The sequence below is a fragment of the Syzygium oleosum genome, unplaced genomic scaffold (genome assembly GCF_021117445.2).
Source record: "Syzygium oleosum isolate NSW1041296 unplaced genomic scaffold, Sole_v2.1 Sole_v2.37, whole genome shotgun sequence".
Lineage (NCBI taxonomy): Eukaryota > Viridiplantae > Streptophyta > Magnoliopsida > Myrtales > Myrtaceae > Syzygium > Syzygium oleosum.
The window spans coordinates 82,145-98,840 of NW_026607521.1; the positions used below are offsets into that span (position 1 = coordinate 82,145).

Below are 16,696 nucleotides of genomic sequence, written 5' to 3' on the forward strand. Positions count from 1 at the left end.
AGCTGGGGAGTCATTGTCGAGGTCTTCAATGAGGAGTACATTCAGAGAGTGCGCGATGACAGAAAATGATATAGTTTCTTTGGCTTTGCTAGATTCGGATGTAATTGATCAATACGAGGTCGAGTTTATAAGGTTGCCTAAGTACGAACCAAGGATGGTCAAGGACCATGTGGATAGGACAAGGAGGTTTCGGGATGGATTGGAACTGGAATTCCGCAATCAGTTAGTACTTTTGAGTCTTAAGGGATGGTAATAAGCTATATGACAAGGCTTAAACGGTTGAAAGGGATATGAATGAGAGGGTTAACGTATATGGATCGCGGTACACGCCAGCTAGGGACAATGGGAACTTTGGGAGGAAGCTTATGACCGAGAACAAGAAACTTGTCCCTTCGTTAAGAAAGAACTTTAGAAAGACGAACTACTACTCCAACGCCACATGTCGGCCTTGTGGAAAGGGGCATAGAAATGACTATTGCCAAGGTAGAAGTGGAGCATGTTGTGGATGTGGTCAGCAAGGTCATTAAGTGAGAAATTGCGGAGCCGACGGGTTAGACCACTAATGCAATCATAGCGATTGCAAGTAGGATATTAAGCGGGAGCTTCCTCGCAGAATAATCAGAATTGACCATTGACGTAAGGAAAGATGTACGCTGTGGTGGGGAAGGAATCAGAGGATGTGCCGCGAAAGTCTAAAGGCGTTACGTGTTGATATTGGGTGCAATAGGCAATGATTTTGAAGTTATAACTCTAATGGTCATGTACGACTTATAATTACTTATGGTGGATAGGCGCAATCGATTTATGGACTTCTGATTTACTAGTGACATTCTTGGACGAGTTTGGAAGGAGGAGTTATACTTGGAAATTTCGGATCTTGTAAAGAACCGAGGTGATTTGTTTTGGGAGACTGTTGGATCGAAATTAGATGGATTGAGCTTTGTCTTTGAGGTAAAAAAAAAAATCAATTTGGGACTGATTAGTTGGTTGAGGAATCAAGGCTAAAGGACATAGCCGAGGTATGTAATCTTCTCGATGGAATTGCCGGGATTGCCACCTGATAGGAGAGTCGAGATTGTGATTGAGTTGGCCCCAGGGACAAAACCGACCTTGGGAGCGCTCTACAAGATATCACTGTCGGAATTGAAGGAATCGAAAGTCCAAATGTGAAAGCTATTGGATAAAGGTTTTATTCGTTCGAGTGCGTCTCCACGGGGAACGCCGGTTTTATTCGTGAGGAAGAAGAACGGATCGTTAAGGTTATGTATTGACTACAGACAGTTGAATTAGGTGACCATTAATGATAAACGCCCGTTGCCAAGAGTAAATGACCTGTTCGACCAGTTACAAAGGGCATCAATATTTTGTAAGATCGACTTGAGGACTAGTTATCACCAATTGAGAATCAAGAAGGAGGATGTGCCGAAGGCGGCATTTAGGACGAGGTATGGACACTATGAGTTTATGGTGATGTCGTTTGGACGGACGAACGCCCCTGCAGCCTTATTGGATTTAATGAATCAGGTATTCAAGGAATTTCTGGATCAGTTTGTGATCGTGTTCATAGAAGATATTCCGGTGCATTCGAAGAGTTCCGTCGAGCATGAGGTGATATTCGAGAAAGGAATTGCAGTGGATCTAGCAAAGATTGAAGTTGTCAGGAATTGGCTAAGACCAACAACAGTAATCGAGGTTCGGAGGTTCTTGGATCTGGCAAGTCATTATAGACGTCTCGTGGAAGGGGTTTTTAACGTTAGTAATACCGTGGACGCGTTTGCAAAAGAAGGAAACGAAATTTGAATGGACGGATAACTACCAAATGAGTTTTCAGGATTGAAACAGAGTTTGACAATCATGCCAGTGTTGACGGTCCCGTTAGGTTTGGGAGGATATAAAATCTACAGTGACGCGTCGTTAAGAAGACTCGAATGTGTGTTGACACAACGTGGAAGAGTAGTGCCATACGCATCGCGACAAATGAGACCGCATAAGCTGAATTATCCAACTCATGATTTGGAATTAGCCGCAATTATTTTCGCCCTTAAGATTTGAAGGCATAACCCGTGTGGGGAGAGATTTCAGATTTACATAGATCATCAGAGTTTAAAGGTATCAGTTTTCCCGAAAAGAACTTAGCATGAGACAGCGCCATTGGATGGAACTCCTCAAGGACTACAATTGCGATAGATTATGTATCACCCTGGAAAAGCTAATAAGGTAGCGGATGCACTGAGCCGGAAATCAAGCATTGCGCATATGATGGTCAAGGAGTGGATTCTGTTGGAGGGAGTTCGAGATTTGGAATTTAAGTTTGAAGTGAGTCATGTCTCGAGTCTACTTGCAGCATTGAGGATTGAACCAGAAATACAGACTAAGATTAAGGCTTTACAATCGACGGACCCAGATATTCAGAAAATTTTGAGTATGGATGCCACAAAAAGGAAGTCGGATTTTCAGGTATCCGAGGATGGGATTTTAAAGTTCCGAGGACGGTTATGTGTACCCAGTGATGCCGAACTGAAGGAAGAAATTTTGTCTGAAGCACACCGCAGCACTTACAGTATTCACCCGGGAAGTACGAAAATGTATCAGAATTTACGGCAACATTATTGGTGGAACGACATGAAAGTGGACGTGGCCAAGCATGTAGCTAAGTGTTTAACATGTCAACAAGTGAAGGCGCAACATTGCAAGCCGGGTGGAATGTTGCAGCCATTAGAGATTCCCGAGTGGAAATGGGAACACATCACGATGGGCTTTGTAATGGGATTACCGAGAAGTCAAAGGGGTCATGATTCGATTTGGGTGATAGTTGATCGATTGACAAAGTCAGCACATTTTCTACCGGTGCGAAAGGATTTCGCCTTGGAAAGGTATGCCGATTTGTATGTGCGACATGTAGTCCGTCTTCATGGAGTACCGGTGACGATTATTTCGAGACCGTGATCCTAAATTTCTTGCCGCCTTTTGGAAAAGTCTTCATGCGGCATTAGGAACGGTTACTGCTTTAGCACGGCCTATCATCCCCAGACGGATGGCCAGTCTAAAAGGACGATTCAGACTTTGGAGGATATGCTGCGAGCATGTGTTTTGGATTTTAAGGGTGGTTGGGAGGAACAGCTACATTTGGTTGAATTCGCCTACAACAATAGCTACCAGCAGAGTATTAGAATGGCACCATTTGAAGCGCTTTATGGAAGAGTTTGCAGAACACCGGTTTGTTGGGATGAAGTGGGTCAGAGGAGCATTACGGGTTCAGAGTTAGTGCAACAGTCGATTGAGACAGTCAAGGTTATCCGGGACAGACTCAGAACCGCACAGAGCCGCCAAAAGAATTATGCAGACCGGAGACGTAGGCCTTTGGAGTTTCAAGTAGGGGACCACGTTTTTCTCAAGGTATCGCCTATGAGAGGATTATCTCGGTTTGGTAAGAAAGGGAAGTTGAGCCCGAGGTACGTGGGTCCATTTGAGGTCTTAGAGAGAATAGGCACCTTGGCTTATCGTCTCGCGCTACCGCCAAAGCTATCTCACGTTCATAATGTATTCCACGTGTCTATGTTGAAGAAGTACGAACCGGACCCGACCCACGTGCTGAGCCATGAAGAAATAGACATGGACGACAGGGTGTCGTACGTGGAAAGGCCAATTCGAATCGAGGACAAAATTGAAAGAGTATTGCGGAACAAGAAAATTCCGATGGTCAAAGTGATTTCGGAGCACCATGGGACCGAAGGTGCGACGTGGGAAAGTGAAGAGTTAATGCGACACCAGTACCCCCACTTGTTTGTATAGTTGAGTTGGATTGCAAATTTCGAGGACGAAATTTTTGTAAGGGGGAAGAGTTGTGACATTCCGGATTTTGGCCCATTTTTGGGATTTATAAAACGTGTAATTCGTCAGTGCGCTTATAATAAAATCTCGCCCGGAACTGATCACTCCTGGGTTATTATTTTTAAAATTAGAGATTTCGCTAGAATCGCACTTGATCGAATTTGGCCGTTATTTAGACCCCGAACTTGGCAGTCGATTTTCGGGAGTTTTGGGACGAAATAAATTGGACGGTGTCAATATTATGGTAGCCAACGTTGAGATTTTCAGGAATGATGGAAAAAGGGGAGTGTTTGACCACGTGCAAATTTGGACTAGTAGACCTCCCTCGTTATAATTTGGTCTAATTAATTTGGCCTTTGTCCCTTTTTATATGCGAGACTTATTTTGGACCGGTAGATCGTTTTCGGTTTTGAATTTGGACCATCGGTTTGCAAATAATATTTGAATGTTCAAATTATTTCTTATTCTATTTTCTCTCTCTCCTCTCTCTCTCCTCTGGCCGCGTGCGCGTCGCCCATGCGGCGTCCTCACCCCATACCCCTTGAGACCTACTCTCCCCGACACTCTCTCTCTTCTCTTTCCTTCTCTTCCTTTTTCTTTTCTTCTTCTTCTTCTTCTTCTTCTCTTTCCTTGGCCGACCGGGTTCGCTCCGCTCTCGCTAGAGCTCGCCTGACCGTCGTCGACCCCCTCCGCCTCCGCCGGACGCCGCCCTACTAGCCGCCGACGCCGCCGTCCGCCTCGCACCGTCGTCGCGCCGCCGCGCCGCCCCACAGCTCCGTCCCGACTCGGTCTCTTTCTCCTACCCCTGTTTTCTTCCGCCCCGAGCTCGCCCCTACCCGGCTCGGCTCGCCGCCGCCCTAGGTCCCGGACGCCGTCGCCCTCTCCCTCGGCCGCCACGCCGCTCAGGTTTCCCTTCTCGAGCCGCCTTCGCCACCGCCATTCCGGCGGCAACGCAGGTGCCCTCCTTATTGCGGCAGGTGCTAGGCCGTGCCAGTCGCCGCCGTCCGGTCTCCATCGCCGCCGCCAGTGTCGCCCAGTGCAGCCCGGCTTGCCGAGCTCGCCCGGCCAGCAGGACCGGATGCTGCTCGCCGCCGTGGCTTGCCCCCGTCGCCGTCGATCGTCGTTCGCCAGCCAGCTGCGCCGGCGGCGTGCCCACCATGTTCGAGCTCGTCGGCCGAGTGTTCTCGGGGGCCGTGGCCAAGTCGCCAAGCCGTGGCCGATCGTTGCCCGTGCCCGTGCCCGCGCCCACGCCCGTGCTTGTGCCCGTGCCCACGCCCCGTGCCCGTGCCCGCGCCCACGCCCGTGCTTGTGCCCGTGCCCACGCCCGTGCCCGTGCCCGTGCCCACGCTCGTGCCCGTGCCCGTGCCTGTGCTCGCGCCCGTCGCCGTGCCCAGCCGTGACCGAGAATTTTGCCCGTGGCCGACCGCCGTGCCCGCGCGTGTGCCTAGTCCGCACTGTTCACCCGGGCCATTTTAGGCCCGAGCCGACTTTTCCCGGGCCAAACTTAGGTAAGTGGCTTCCTAAACCCTACCTAGTATTTTGGGTACTTTATTGACTTGTCTCGGGTTAGAACGGCTAGGACGTGTTTTAATTTAATTATATTATGTTACAATTGCGCTATTTAAATTGGATTAAATGATATGCTTGACTCGGGTAATGGTGTATGGCCGACTTGAACGTCGGGTTTGTGGACCGAGGTGGCGAATTGTGAATTGGGACCGAGTTGTGAGTATGGGTTGTTTGATGCAATTGGCGTGAAATTGATTTAATTGATTGGCGTGTGCTTGCTGTTTATTTTAAGCCCGGATTGATCGGAGGGCTACGGACTTGGGACGTGTTGACGGCGGTCCGTGTGAAGGCATGAATGGCCGATGTGCCAAATGGATTCGGGCTTGAGACGTGTTGACGGTGGCCCGTTAAAGGTGTGTTGGACCGGGACGTGTTTACGTCGGTCATTGGAATTTGAGCCCGGATTGATCGGAGGGCTACGGACTTGGGACGTGTTGACGGCGGTCCGTGAAAGGAAAGTGTGGCTTGGGACGTGTTGACGGCGGCCATTGGAATTGATCGAATTGTGAGGCTTGTGTGCCTGTGAGAATGAATTTGAGGCGCAGTGGCGCGAGTTGTGAGAAAGATGTTCGGACACGCATGTGATTTGAGTGTGACTGAATTGGCCGGTTGAGCGTGTGACTGAATTGGCTGGTTGAGCGTGTGAGCCGATTTGGCTGGTTGAGCGTGTGATTTAATTGACCAGTTGAACGTGTGGTTGCTTGGCTAGGCTGGTTAAATGCGAGTGAGATTGCGTGTGCCGGGTGACCGTGATATGATGATGAACTATTATTGCATTGTCATGTTTGGACTAATATGCAGGGTTGGCTCGTGATTCGAGGGCAAGGTAAGTATAATGATGTGAACTCTATATGTTATGGGGTAGTTTGCATGTACGACTTGTCTGGGTACGCATTGGCCTACGTGGGGTATAGGGGGTTGCTTATTGAGACTCGTTCTCACGGTTATTATATAACCATTTCAGATCCGCGACCGTGAGTGATGAGAGACGCTGCAAGGGTATCTCGGAGATCGAGGACGGGTCGAGTGTCCCGTATTTTGAGTTTCCCCTTTTGTAGAGGAGTTAAGTTCGCGAACCATTGTTCCTTTTGATGAGCGTTGTATGTATTTGCCAAGTGTAGGAATTACAGTTATTGTTTTGTGCTATTGTTACCCCTTGTCATTATTAATTGTCCGGGTTGTTTCTATTTGCTTCCGCGCGTGCCTAATCTCTGATGTTTGGGTTGGGTCGGCGACGCGTCCTGGGACGTCGCGTTCAATGATCGACCATCGCGGGATAATCGCGCGCTCGTAGGGTGCGGGGCGTGACACAGAGGGCAGAGTTTGAGAAAGATAAAGAGAGAAGACGAAGAGAGCACCGAGGGAGCATCCACTTCTTCATTCATCTCTCCGGAAGCCGCAGTTGTAGGTAGTGTTCAATACGATGTGTTCTTGAGCTTTAGAGGCTCGGATACCCGCAAGGGATTCACCGATTACCTCTATCACAGTTTGGTCAAGGCAGGGACTGTACCGTTTTGTGTGTTCAGGGACGATATCAGCATCCCAATTGGTGAGGAATTTGGTTCACAGATTTTCGATGCCATCGCACGGTCTAAGATTTCGATCCCTGTCATCTCCGAAAATTATGCTTCGAGCAAATGGTGCCTCCGCGAGCTCATTCGTATCATGGACCGCAAGAAGAGCACATCGCACATAGTGTTGCCCATTTTTTACAAAGTTGCCCCATCGGATGTGCGGCATCTAGCGGGAAATTTTGGAAATGCCTTCCGTTCAAAGAAGGAGCATTTTGACGAGAAGGATATTCAGGAAGGGCAATGTGCACTTAACGAAGTCAGCTACTTACATGGATGGGAATCTGAGAAAATTGCCGACGGGTACTTTACTGAACTTTTCTGTTTTGATAAGTAAGTTTTCTTCTTCATGCGTAACGATGAGATGCAAATGAATTACTTTCACTGCAAGCCCGTAAAAGATCCCCGAAATGTCCCAATAGACAACCATAATGCCTCGAAGACAAACTCCAGTACTCCCCAAGATGTCCCCGAAAACTAAACCAACGACAACTAAAACCAAAGCATTCCATAGCGCCCAAATATTTTACATTTGCCTCTGGTACAGAGCAAAAAAACAAAGAAACGACAATGCCTCCAGCCAATAGTACCAATCACGAAACAGTAGGCCTACAAAGGACTCCAATGCTCAGTCTTCCGAAGTTTGGTCACCACCAGATAAATTTGACCTCCTATAGCCAGCAAGGGTTAGCTCAGTTGATAAGGATCGAATACTTCGCATAGACTATGTCTAGGTTCATAATCTCTGATTGTTTTTGTTGTTTGACAGGCATGAGGGAGAATTAATAGAACGCGTGGTCAAAACTGTTGTAAGCAAGTTACAGGAAGATTTCCAGTTAGATGTGCCTAAGCAACTAGTTGGACTTGATGGTCGTTTGAAGAAAATTATGGATTGGATAGACAATCCTTCCATCAATGCTCGAATGATTGGAATTTATGGCATGGGCGGGATAGGCAAGACAACTCTTGCCAAGTGCATCTACAATCAACTCTCGGATAAATTTGTGCATGTCAGCTTCCTTCCAGATGTTCGAGAAACTATAAAGCGCCACGGTATTACGCATCTACAGAGTCAACTTGTATCGGATATACTAAAGGGGAAAAATGAAGTGTCTAGAGTTGATGATGGAATTAATATAATCAAATCTAGATTCCAAGGAAAAAAGGTTCTCATTTTTCTCGATGATATAGATGACAAGAATCAACTAGATGCTTTGGCTAGGGAACGTAATTGGTTTATGGCAGGAAGTATGATCATTGTTACGACTAGAAATGAAGCCGTTCTTGATCAATCTGAATTTGAAGTAGACTACAAGTATGAATTGGGTGAATTGGATGATGAGAATGCTTTGCTTTTGTTTAACAGACATGCATTTCGTATGGATCATTCTCCGTGGGACTTTATGGATATATCTCATTATATCATATCCACCATGGGTGGACTTCCCTTGGCACTTAAGGTTGTAGGTTCATACTTGTATAAAAAAACGAACCGAAAAGTATGGGAAGATGTGCTGAAGCAATTACAAAGCCAACCACATAAAGATGTCCAAAAGATGTTGGGAATAAGTTATGATGCATTAGAAGATGACCATAAGCAGATTTTTCTCGATATTGCTTGTTCTTTAATTGGCAAAGAGAGCAAATTCGCTATGTACATGTGGGAGGACCGTGGGTTTTATCCAAATCAAGGAATTGAAGAGTTGAAGTTGAGGTGCTTAATTAAAATTGGAGATCATGGTGAGTTTAAAATGCATGATCAACTGAGAGATCTTGGAATAAGCATTTTTTGCCAAGGGCACCTGCTTGGGAAACGTAGCAGACCATGGGACAGGGACTATGGGGGACTCTCAAGAGTACTAAATGATCAGGTAACATATGTCACACATTTCTTTTTCTCTCCCTCTTATTTTAATATATTTAATTTGATCTATTCTAATATCTCATCTAGGATGAGCAGATGCTCTTACTTTCTTGGAAAAAAAAAATCTATGTAAACATCCTTTTATGTCCATCATAGATTAATTGTAACAGCTAAATGGATTATAAGTATCTCAAGGATGAAAAGTTATATCATTTGATTCGATTTCATTGATATAAATTACATATGTAGAAATTTAATCTACAGTTAATTTAAGATCCTTTAACTACAATTTTACACTATAAATCTCATTTACTAGAAGCATGTAATTGTCATATCTAGTTGAAAATATTGATAATCTAAAGGACTACAATAATGAATCAAGATGAAGTATAAACATCATGGATCAAATAAATGAAGATTTTTTGGTTAAAAAAAGAGATAGTATGTACCAATTACAATAACAGATAATTCATTCAAAACAATAAGATTGGAAAAGTTTCACACTTGTCACATGTGCATGCTTTCTAGTATGGCCGAATGTATTTGTGGTGCTCCCGCAATTTAGGAATCCACTGTTTGATATATTTTTTTCTCCATTTTGATTTTGAAGAAATCCGTCCCTCTACTAGTTATCTCTATCTCTTTTCATTCTTTTCTCCTCTTAATAGATAAGATAGCAAAAATCCCCTTAAAGATATTTTTAGGAAAATCTACTATTTTTTAAGGTTTTTGTCACATTAACCTTGCTCATTTCTTATAACAAGCATTTCTATCCGCAATAAGTTGTTTTATATTATTTATATTTTTTGGGGGCAATGCCCTTTTGTGCTAGAAACCGCTAGACTAACTTGACTATTCAAAAAAGAAAGATTGACTATTTAGAGAAAATTTCATGCCTTTGTATTCATTATATATGATTTTCAGCATGAAGCCAATTTTTTCAACTATGTTTATCTTTTACTAAAATTATCAATGTTCACGCCACTTTATTATTATAGTATTGTCCATTTGGGATGCCTCACAGGCTCATGACTGATCAATGGCGAGGAATTAACCCTAGCAATTAACCAAGAGATGTTGGGCAAAGGAAACAGCTTTATATTCTTGATATAATTTGAAATAGTTCGTTCCTACAATTCAATATCACATTGTTTTGTTGATCCAATAACTTCTTATCGATAGCAAAAAGAGCACCCCATACATGTGTTTGAAAAATGAAAAAAAAAGTCAAATCTGTTTTGAACAGACAGAAATGTTGAAAGATGATAATTAGTGTAGGAAAAAAATTAAATGATTTTAACTTTGGAAAATGAAATACTTGTGGGACTAATTCCAATTGTATTGAATATATAAAATATGATTTTATCTATTTTGTTATATCCTATTTCTTTTTGTTTATTTTGGTTAAGTGTATGCAAATTGCCTGGAAGCTTTTGACGAAGATTTTTTTTAATGTAATTTACAGTTTAGATTGATGTACAAGTGAAAATTATGAAAGATGGTGTGGGATGATTACAACAATTTAGTGACTTTTCCTAAGATTAAACTTAAGAGAAATTATCTCCATTGCAGGTTTTTCACCGGTGAATATTTAAAGTAGAGATGAGTCAAACTGTAAAAGTGAATTAAACCAACCAAAAAAAAAAAATCTAACCAATTGAACTTTTGGGGGAAAGTATAGGTTTCATTAATAAAGTCAATCAAAGCCATATGGGATTTTTTTTTCAAACCATCTTCAACATATTAAATGATCTGTTTTAGCAGGAAAGTTAAAACAGTTTGTTTTGAAACAGTGCCATTCTCATGCACACGGACATATGTATCTTCACTTCCTTTTTTAGGAGGTAAATAAAAACAAGTGATATTTCTCCGGAAACCTTCTTCTTTTTTTGGGGTCGAACTGCAGAAACTTTCATATGGCAGGCTTTGCTAAAAGATATTGCCCAGCATCAACAACCTACATATAGTTCCATCCATCCATTAGAAAAACCCTAATCTAACCATATCACCGCGTTTAGTTATCTTGAAATCAACTTTTTATATTAAAAGATCTAAAACTTGTCACGAAAATGCAATTGAGTCCTAAAACTATCAAAAAGTGCAATCAAGCCCTAAAACTTGTCACGAAAATGCAATTGAGTCCTAAAACTATAAAAAAGTGCAATCAAGCCCTAAAACTTGTCACGAAAGTGCAACCAAGTCCTAAAACTTTCAAAAAGTATAATTAAGTCCTAAAACTTGTCACAAAAGCACAATCGAGTTCTAAAATTTTCATAAAATACAATCAAAGGAAGGACTTGTTTGGATCAATGTGACAAGTTCTAGAATTCAATTGCACTTTTTAAAAGTTTTAGGACTCAATTGTACTTTGTGACAAGTTTTAGGACTAAAATGTCATTTTTGAAAGTGTAGGACTCAATTACACTTTCGTAATAAGTTTTAGGACATCTAACACATTTATGCCAAAAAAAAAAGATACCTGTCGAAATCTAAAGAGTATATCGCTAACCAATGTCACCACATCACTTAATAAACATACTTTACCCAAAAAAAGAAGAAGAAGAAGAAGGTTTCAGGTTTCAAAGCAAGGATTCAATCTTGCATTTTGTCTCGTCGAATTCCTTTGCCATATCCAGACGAACACGGATAAACACAATTGAAAATCTTGCAGAGCTTCTTCTTGTTCGAAGACTTGTTGCAGAAAGCTTCAAGCGGTGACGTCAACGAACTCCTTTCTGAAGTAGGATGGCTTCAGTGCAGTGTCTTTGGAATAGATTCGTCTCTTTGGCCAACCAATTTGCATCTACCAGAATTAGCGGTGCTGGATTTAACAAACACCTGGGTCACAGAGGATTGGGAAGGATGGAGTTCAATCATGATGGTTTTATCCTCTTGCGATTTTTGGATTTGTTTGTGTTTAGTTGATCAACTTCTTCTTTTGACAGCTTCTCCTTATTTTGTATAGGCGGCGGAAAAGCGGTTACAAGTTCTCGATCTTGGAGTTTGCATGTATTTAAGATGTATGCCTGATCTCTCAGCTTTCACGCAGTTGAAGATTCTCATCTTGAGCAATTGTTGGCATATGGAGTTTCTCCACCCTTCTATTGGCCAACTCAAAAACCTCGTTTCCTTGAACTTGAGTAGCTGTTATAATCTCAATGAGCTACCAGAGGAAGTGGGCGAATTAAAAGATTTAGAAGAACTTCTATTAGATTGTGCTCTTGCTTGTACAAAGATTCCTACGTCTATTGGCTCTCTAAGGAAGCTGGAGACACTGAGCGCCTGCTCTTGTGATTCATTGAGAGAAATCCCTAGCTCAATTGCGGATTTACAGAATTTGCAACGTCTGGACTTGAGTGGTTCTGCGATTGAAAAGCTTCCTAGTGCTATTGGAAGGTTGACAAATCTGCGGACCCTACTTCTCCAATCATGCAATAGTCTGAAAGGGGCAATTCCAAGTGAAATCGGTGACTTGTCTTCGCTCGAGATTCTCGATGTGGCTTTTGTACCAATACCTGACCTGCCAGAAAGCATCCGGAATCTTTCTTCTCTCCAACGCCTTTGCCTATTGGGCTGTAAGAATCTCCGGTCGCTACCAGAGCTTCCTTCAGGCTTAACACATCTGTTGGTCTCTTGTCAAAGTCCCAGGTTGCCACAGCTTTCTAGCCTAATCCACCTAGAAGAACTTCATCTTCAGGCGTGCAATCTACTTCAGTACATCCCCGAGCTTTCACAATTAAATCGTCTGAAACGCTTACGCGTTCAGCATTGCAATTACCTAATTGAAATTGAGGGCCATGATTATTTGGAGTTCTTGGAGGGCATATTTATAGATGACTGCAATTCCATCAAAAGGCTTCTTTGTCCAAGATCACGGTGTTTGAAGCAATTAGTGGCTGTCAGGTGCAGTAATCTAGTCGAAATTCAAGGTCTTGACGGTGCAAAGTTCTTAGAAAAATTGGATTTTACAGGATGCAAATCAATGGAGGCTTTGCCAGATTTGACGGGATGTGAGAAGTTACGATCTCTAGTAGTTAAAGACTGCAAGAAACTTGCTCAACTTCGGGGACTTGAAAAGTTGGATTTAGTTGATTTGGATATTTCTGGTTGCGAATCATTGGAAACGCTACCGAAATAATCTAGAAAGAATACGCATCCTTGGAAATTATGTAGAGATCCGTCTCGATATCTCTCTTGAAATATTATACTGTGGTGATAATCATGTGATGAATCTTATACCCATATGACAACAGTGAGACGAGTCATGAGTCCTTAACAGAGGTAGATAAGCAGTAAACTATCGTCTTTCTTCTGAGATTCATGACCTACTTTTCATCACTATCTTTTTTTTATGAGAAAGTTTTCCTTGATAGGGTTCTACACTTTCCTAATTTGCTAGTCGTAAGTAATTGAAGGAGTGGTGGATTTGGTCGTAGAAGCTTACATGATGCTTCAGCCAAGATCAAAATGTCAATAGAAGGCATTGGTCATCTAGTAAGATTCTTCATCTTTTACCGGCCAGCGTGAGCGAATAGAGTGATACTTTTCTTGAAGCTATTTTTTTTTAAGAATGATTTGCTCCACACCGGCTATCTACTTGATTAATTTTGGAAACTTCGGATTTGCCTCCGTACCATTGTCGTTGATTACGTTATAGAAATGTTTTTCATTTATCGTTCCATTGGCAGCTTTTGTAGACTGCAAACAGATTAGCGGCTTGTGAGACAAGAATGAAAATATCAACATAGGTGAACAAGAATTACCTAGTGATTAACGGTTTCCCTCTCAGTAAACCCGGAATTTGAAATTTGCATCTAGAGGCCAATGATTTTCTGCCACTCAATATTGTAAACTACACCCAGAATTTCCCTATCTCCAAAATTCATATTTTCCTTGAAAAAATCCTTGGCCATTTTGAGTTCCTTTGTGAGTTCTTTTGTGTGCCAGATTGACCAATGGCAAATGTCCTGTTTGGGACAAACGCCTTCCGATTTTTCGTGATGAACGAAAGCCCTGTCAAGTTTCTTATTGTTCCCTTGATGTTCCTCTTGAACCTCCTAAGAAGAGCATCAATTCCCAGTAAGTATGATGAACTGAGCTAAAATAAAATTCAAGGTTCAAGTGTTTCTGGTTGGTGATAAAAATAAATGTTAAAGTTGTTTTGGCTAGTCTATCATATATGATTGTAGACCACCTCAACATTACCAGTAGTCAAACTGATGTTTTGAAAGATTGTCAAGCAAGGTAACTGGTGCTGCTTCTATGACAGGTTTGGTTGGTCCATGTACTGATCAAGGCTTACTTTGGGACTTCAATTCAATGAGCTGTATCGATGACCTTTTGCATAATTGGGACAATTATTTGCTTGTCTGTGAAAGAATTTGCTAATTAGTTTGCATCCCGTTTGATCCTACTGTTGTCATGGAATTGTTTTATCACATGACTGATTTGGGTGAGGCTAACTTGGCTGAGTTACTTCAAATTCCATACTTGAGACCAGTCAAAATGAAGAAAAGGGATTTGCAGAGGAAACATCGGCAACAGCTGAGGACCATCTTGTGTGTCAAACTTGAAGAGGCTCTGGGGCCACCTGGAGTGTCCTGAGGAAGTTTTGATGCTTGTGAAGATTCTAACATTTGATCTGGTCTCAACAGCACATAACTAAATGATTGTAAATGTAAATTGAATCTGCTTTCTGTATGCTCATTTGGTTCTTCCTCTCTGTTAGTCAAATATGTCGCTGCTGATTTTTTTGTATGTTACCCTGATGCAGAGTTGTTTGATGTAGTTGCGTTCTAATGATATCTCTCCTGAACTCGACGAGGCTCTGCAAAGGGAGGTATGCACTAGAGTGTCCTGAGGAAGTTTTGATGCTCGTGAAGAAGAGGAATTTTGCAGAGGGAGTATCAGCAACAGCTGAGGCCAACTTGGAGAGGCTCGTGGGCCAACTAGAGTGTCCTGAGGAAGTTTTGATGCTTGTGAAGATCGAAACACTTGTTCTGATGTCAACAGTACATACCTGAATGATTGTGAATGTAGGTTTTCAATTGAATATGTTTTTCATATGCTCATGAGGTTCTACCTATCTGTTAATCAAATACATACTTGCTGATTTTTCTGTGCGTTACCCTGATGCAGAGTAGTTTGATGAGGTCGCGTTCTAATGATATCACTCCCGAACTCAATGAGGCTCTGCAAAGGGAGGTATGCATTGCCAATCATACCATAAATATGAAAGACTTATTTGAGTGCTTATACTATATGAGCTCTGGAATTTCGCCTCAAAATCAGTATACAAGGATGCATGATGACAATCTCCTCCATTTTCTGTAAGTTTATTAGTGCGATAATATCCTTTGAATGTTGTCATATAGGTTTCTGATTAAATAAGCTCAGTTCTCATGTATGGCACATTGAATTTGTGAAGTTGAAACTCGCCTCCTAGCAAACTATACCATGTTGCTGAATTTTGCTAATCGGATATTGCGAAATAACTCGGTAACAAGCACATCTTTATGTTCTGTAGTTTAGGCACTTCAACTTTTCAGCATAATCTTATTAACATCAGTTCTGTTCCTAAACACAAACAAGGGAAGTGTGCTAATTGCTTAGTTCTCCCAAATATGTTGTTTTCTTTTTCATCGGTCAGCGAATGAAGTCTCCGTTGATTGTGGTCTGACTGCGAACTAATCAGAGACACCTAGAATGTGTGGCAAGATATGTCCTAGAATTTGTTGTAGGTGCAAATGATGTTTATTCATTTGTACCTTACCTTTCATGGGGTTGATTGTGACGCTACGATATCAGATATCTTCATTTATTGCTAATTAGTCAATCCTATCCTTCTTGTTTAGATTCAAGCTGCATTTCATTCAAATTCGGAGAAAGTCCCCCAACGCAGCACGAAGGAGATGCGGGCAGGAATGAGCCGTCATCATGAGACATTATGGAAAGGCGTCACAAAGTTTCTCGTTATTGGCGTTCATCGTGTGCTCCCGTGTTTGTTAAGACTCTCCATAGGATACTTGATAGAAAGCGACCTCTTCTCACATGGTGTAGTAGTCCTTTGTGAGATTTGACATCGTGACATTTGTTAGCAAAGCCGAATCTCAAAGTGCTTGCAGGAAGACCGCGTGTGCAGGTGGCTCCGTATGTGAATTCAAGCATAAAATCGAAGTTGTCAACAAGATCACCGTTCAGATGTCCACTTCAAGCAAGAATTTTGTTATTGGGAGAGACACCTTTTTCATGGAAAAAGCGAATGCCATGGAATCAACAAATAATCTATCAATCGCAGCCAAGAGTTTCAGTGAAAAGGTTTCCAAGAAGACGGTCGTTTCTCAATTGGAAGAATTTTGAACACCAAATAGAAGTGTTCAGTAGTTTCTCTGGTCTGGTTACATCAGAAAATGCATATATTGGTATTTTGCAGTCACTTCAATCGTATAATCTCAAACTGATTCACCCACGCATGAATCTATGAAGTAGAATAGACACAGCCATACATTTTCATACCTGAAAATAAATTTTCTGTGGCGTTGGCTACGGTAGAAGACTGATAAAAATGTTACGAAATTTTTTGGAAGGGAGAAAATGGCCCCTCCGAAAGGTTATACTCATTCGGTTTCAATCCAATACTAAGATTACAATGGTGGAATTTTAATTGTTAAAAGCTACTCATAGTCTGATTCGCTGCTTGTGGGAAAAGTGGCAAAAAAGTCATAAACATTTTGCATTGGTGCCAATTCATTCCTAAACAATTTGCATTTGTGTCAATTTAGTCCTAAATTTTTTTTTGTGCCAATTCAGTCTAAATATTTTGCATTTGTACCAATTCAGTCCTAAACCTTTTGTCTTTGTG

At 42.1% G+C, this 16,696-nt stretch overlaps 2 protein-coding genes across 8 annotated transcripts; both read left to right on the plus strand.

Annotated features, from left to right (window-relative positions):
* The first annotated feature begins 468 nt into the window (after positions 1 to 468).
* LOC130134487 (disease resistance protein RPV1-like) lies at positions 469 to 13,090 on the plus strand. Its single transcript, XM_056305327.1, has 6 exons — positions 469 to 519; positions 1,549 to 1,700; positions 6,714 to 7,274; positions 7,741 to 8,842; positions 11,507 to 11,716; positions 11,801 to 13,090. Exons 1-6 carry the CDS (start codon positions 469 to 471, stop codon positions 12,971 to 12,973), a joined length of 3,249 nt encoding a protein of 1,082 aa, XP_056161302.1. The 3' UTR covers positions 12,974 to 13,090.
* Positions 13,091 to 13,206: 116 nt separating this feature from the next.
* LOC115663409 (phosphoenolpyruvate carboxylase-like) lies at positions 13,207 to 16,303 on the plus strand. Of its 7 annotated transcripts, none has more exons than XR_008815025.1 (5): positions 13,207 to 13,329; positions 14,331 to 14,512; positions 14,624 to 14,870; positions 14,974 to 15,039; positions 15,690 to 16,303. XR_008815025.1 is itself a non-coding variant. In XM_056305557.1 (3 exons), exons 1-3 carry the CDS (start codon positions 14,859 to 14,861, stop codon positions 15,912 to 15,914), a joined length of 303 nt encoding a protein of 100 aa, XP_056161532.1. In that variant the 5' UTR covers positions 14,609 to 14,858; the 3' UTR covers positions 15,915 to 16,303. The 7 variants fall into 7 exon arrangements, 1 of the variants encoding a protein (XP_056161532.1); XR_008815026.1 differs by having other exon boundaries at positions 13,213 to 13,329; positions 14,336 to 14,512; XR_008815028.1 differs by lacking the exon at positions 13,207 to 13,329 and having other exon boundaries at positions 13,342 to 14,512; positions 14,624 to 14,864.
* The last annotated feature ends 393 nt before the right edge of the window (positions 16,304 to 16,696 follow it).

Bases quoted from the DNA above. Each gene is read 5' to 3' on its own strand.
- LOC130134487 (XM_056305327.1), top strand. From the start codon at position 469: ATGACTATTGCCAAGGTAGAAGTGGAGCATGTTGTGGATGTGGTCAGC. The intron at 520-1,548 runs GTCATTAAGTGA...TTTCTGGATCAG, and splicing joins TTGTGGATGTGGTCAGCAAG to TTTGTGATCGTGTTCATAGA. The intron at 8,843-11,506 runs GTAACATATGTC...AAAATCTTGCAG, and splicing joins CAAGAGTACTAAATGATCAG to AGCTTCTTCTTGTTCGAAGA.
- LOC115663409 (XM_056305557.1), top strand. The intron at 15,040-15,689 runs GTATGCATTGCC...CTTCTTGTTTAG, and splicing joins ATGAGGCTCTGCAAAGGGAG to ATTCAAGCTGCATTTCATTC.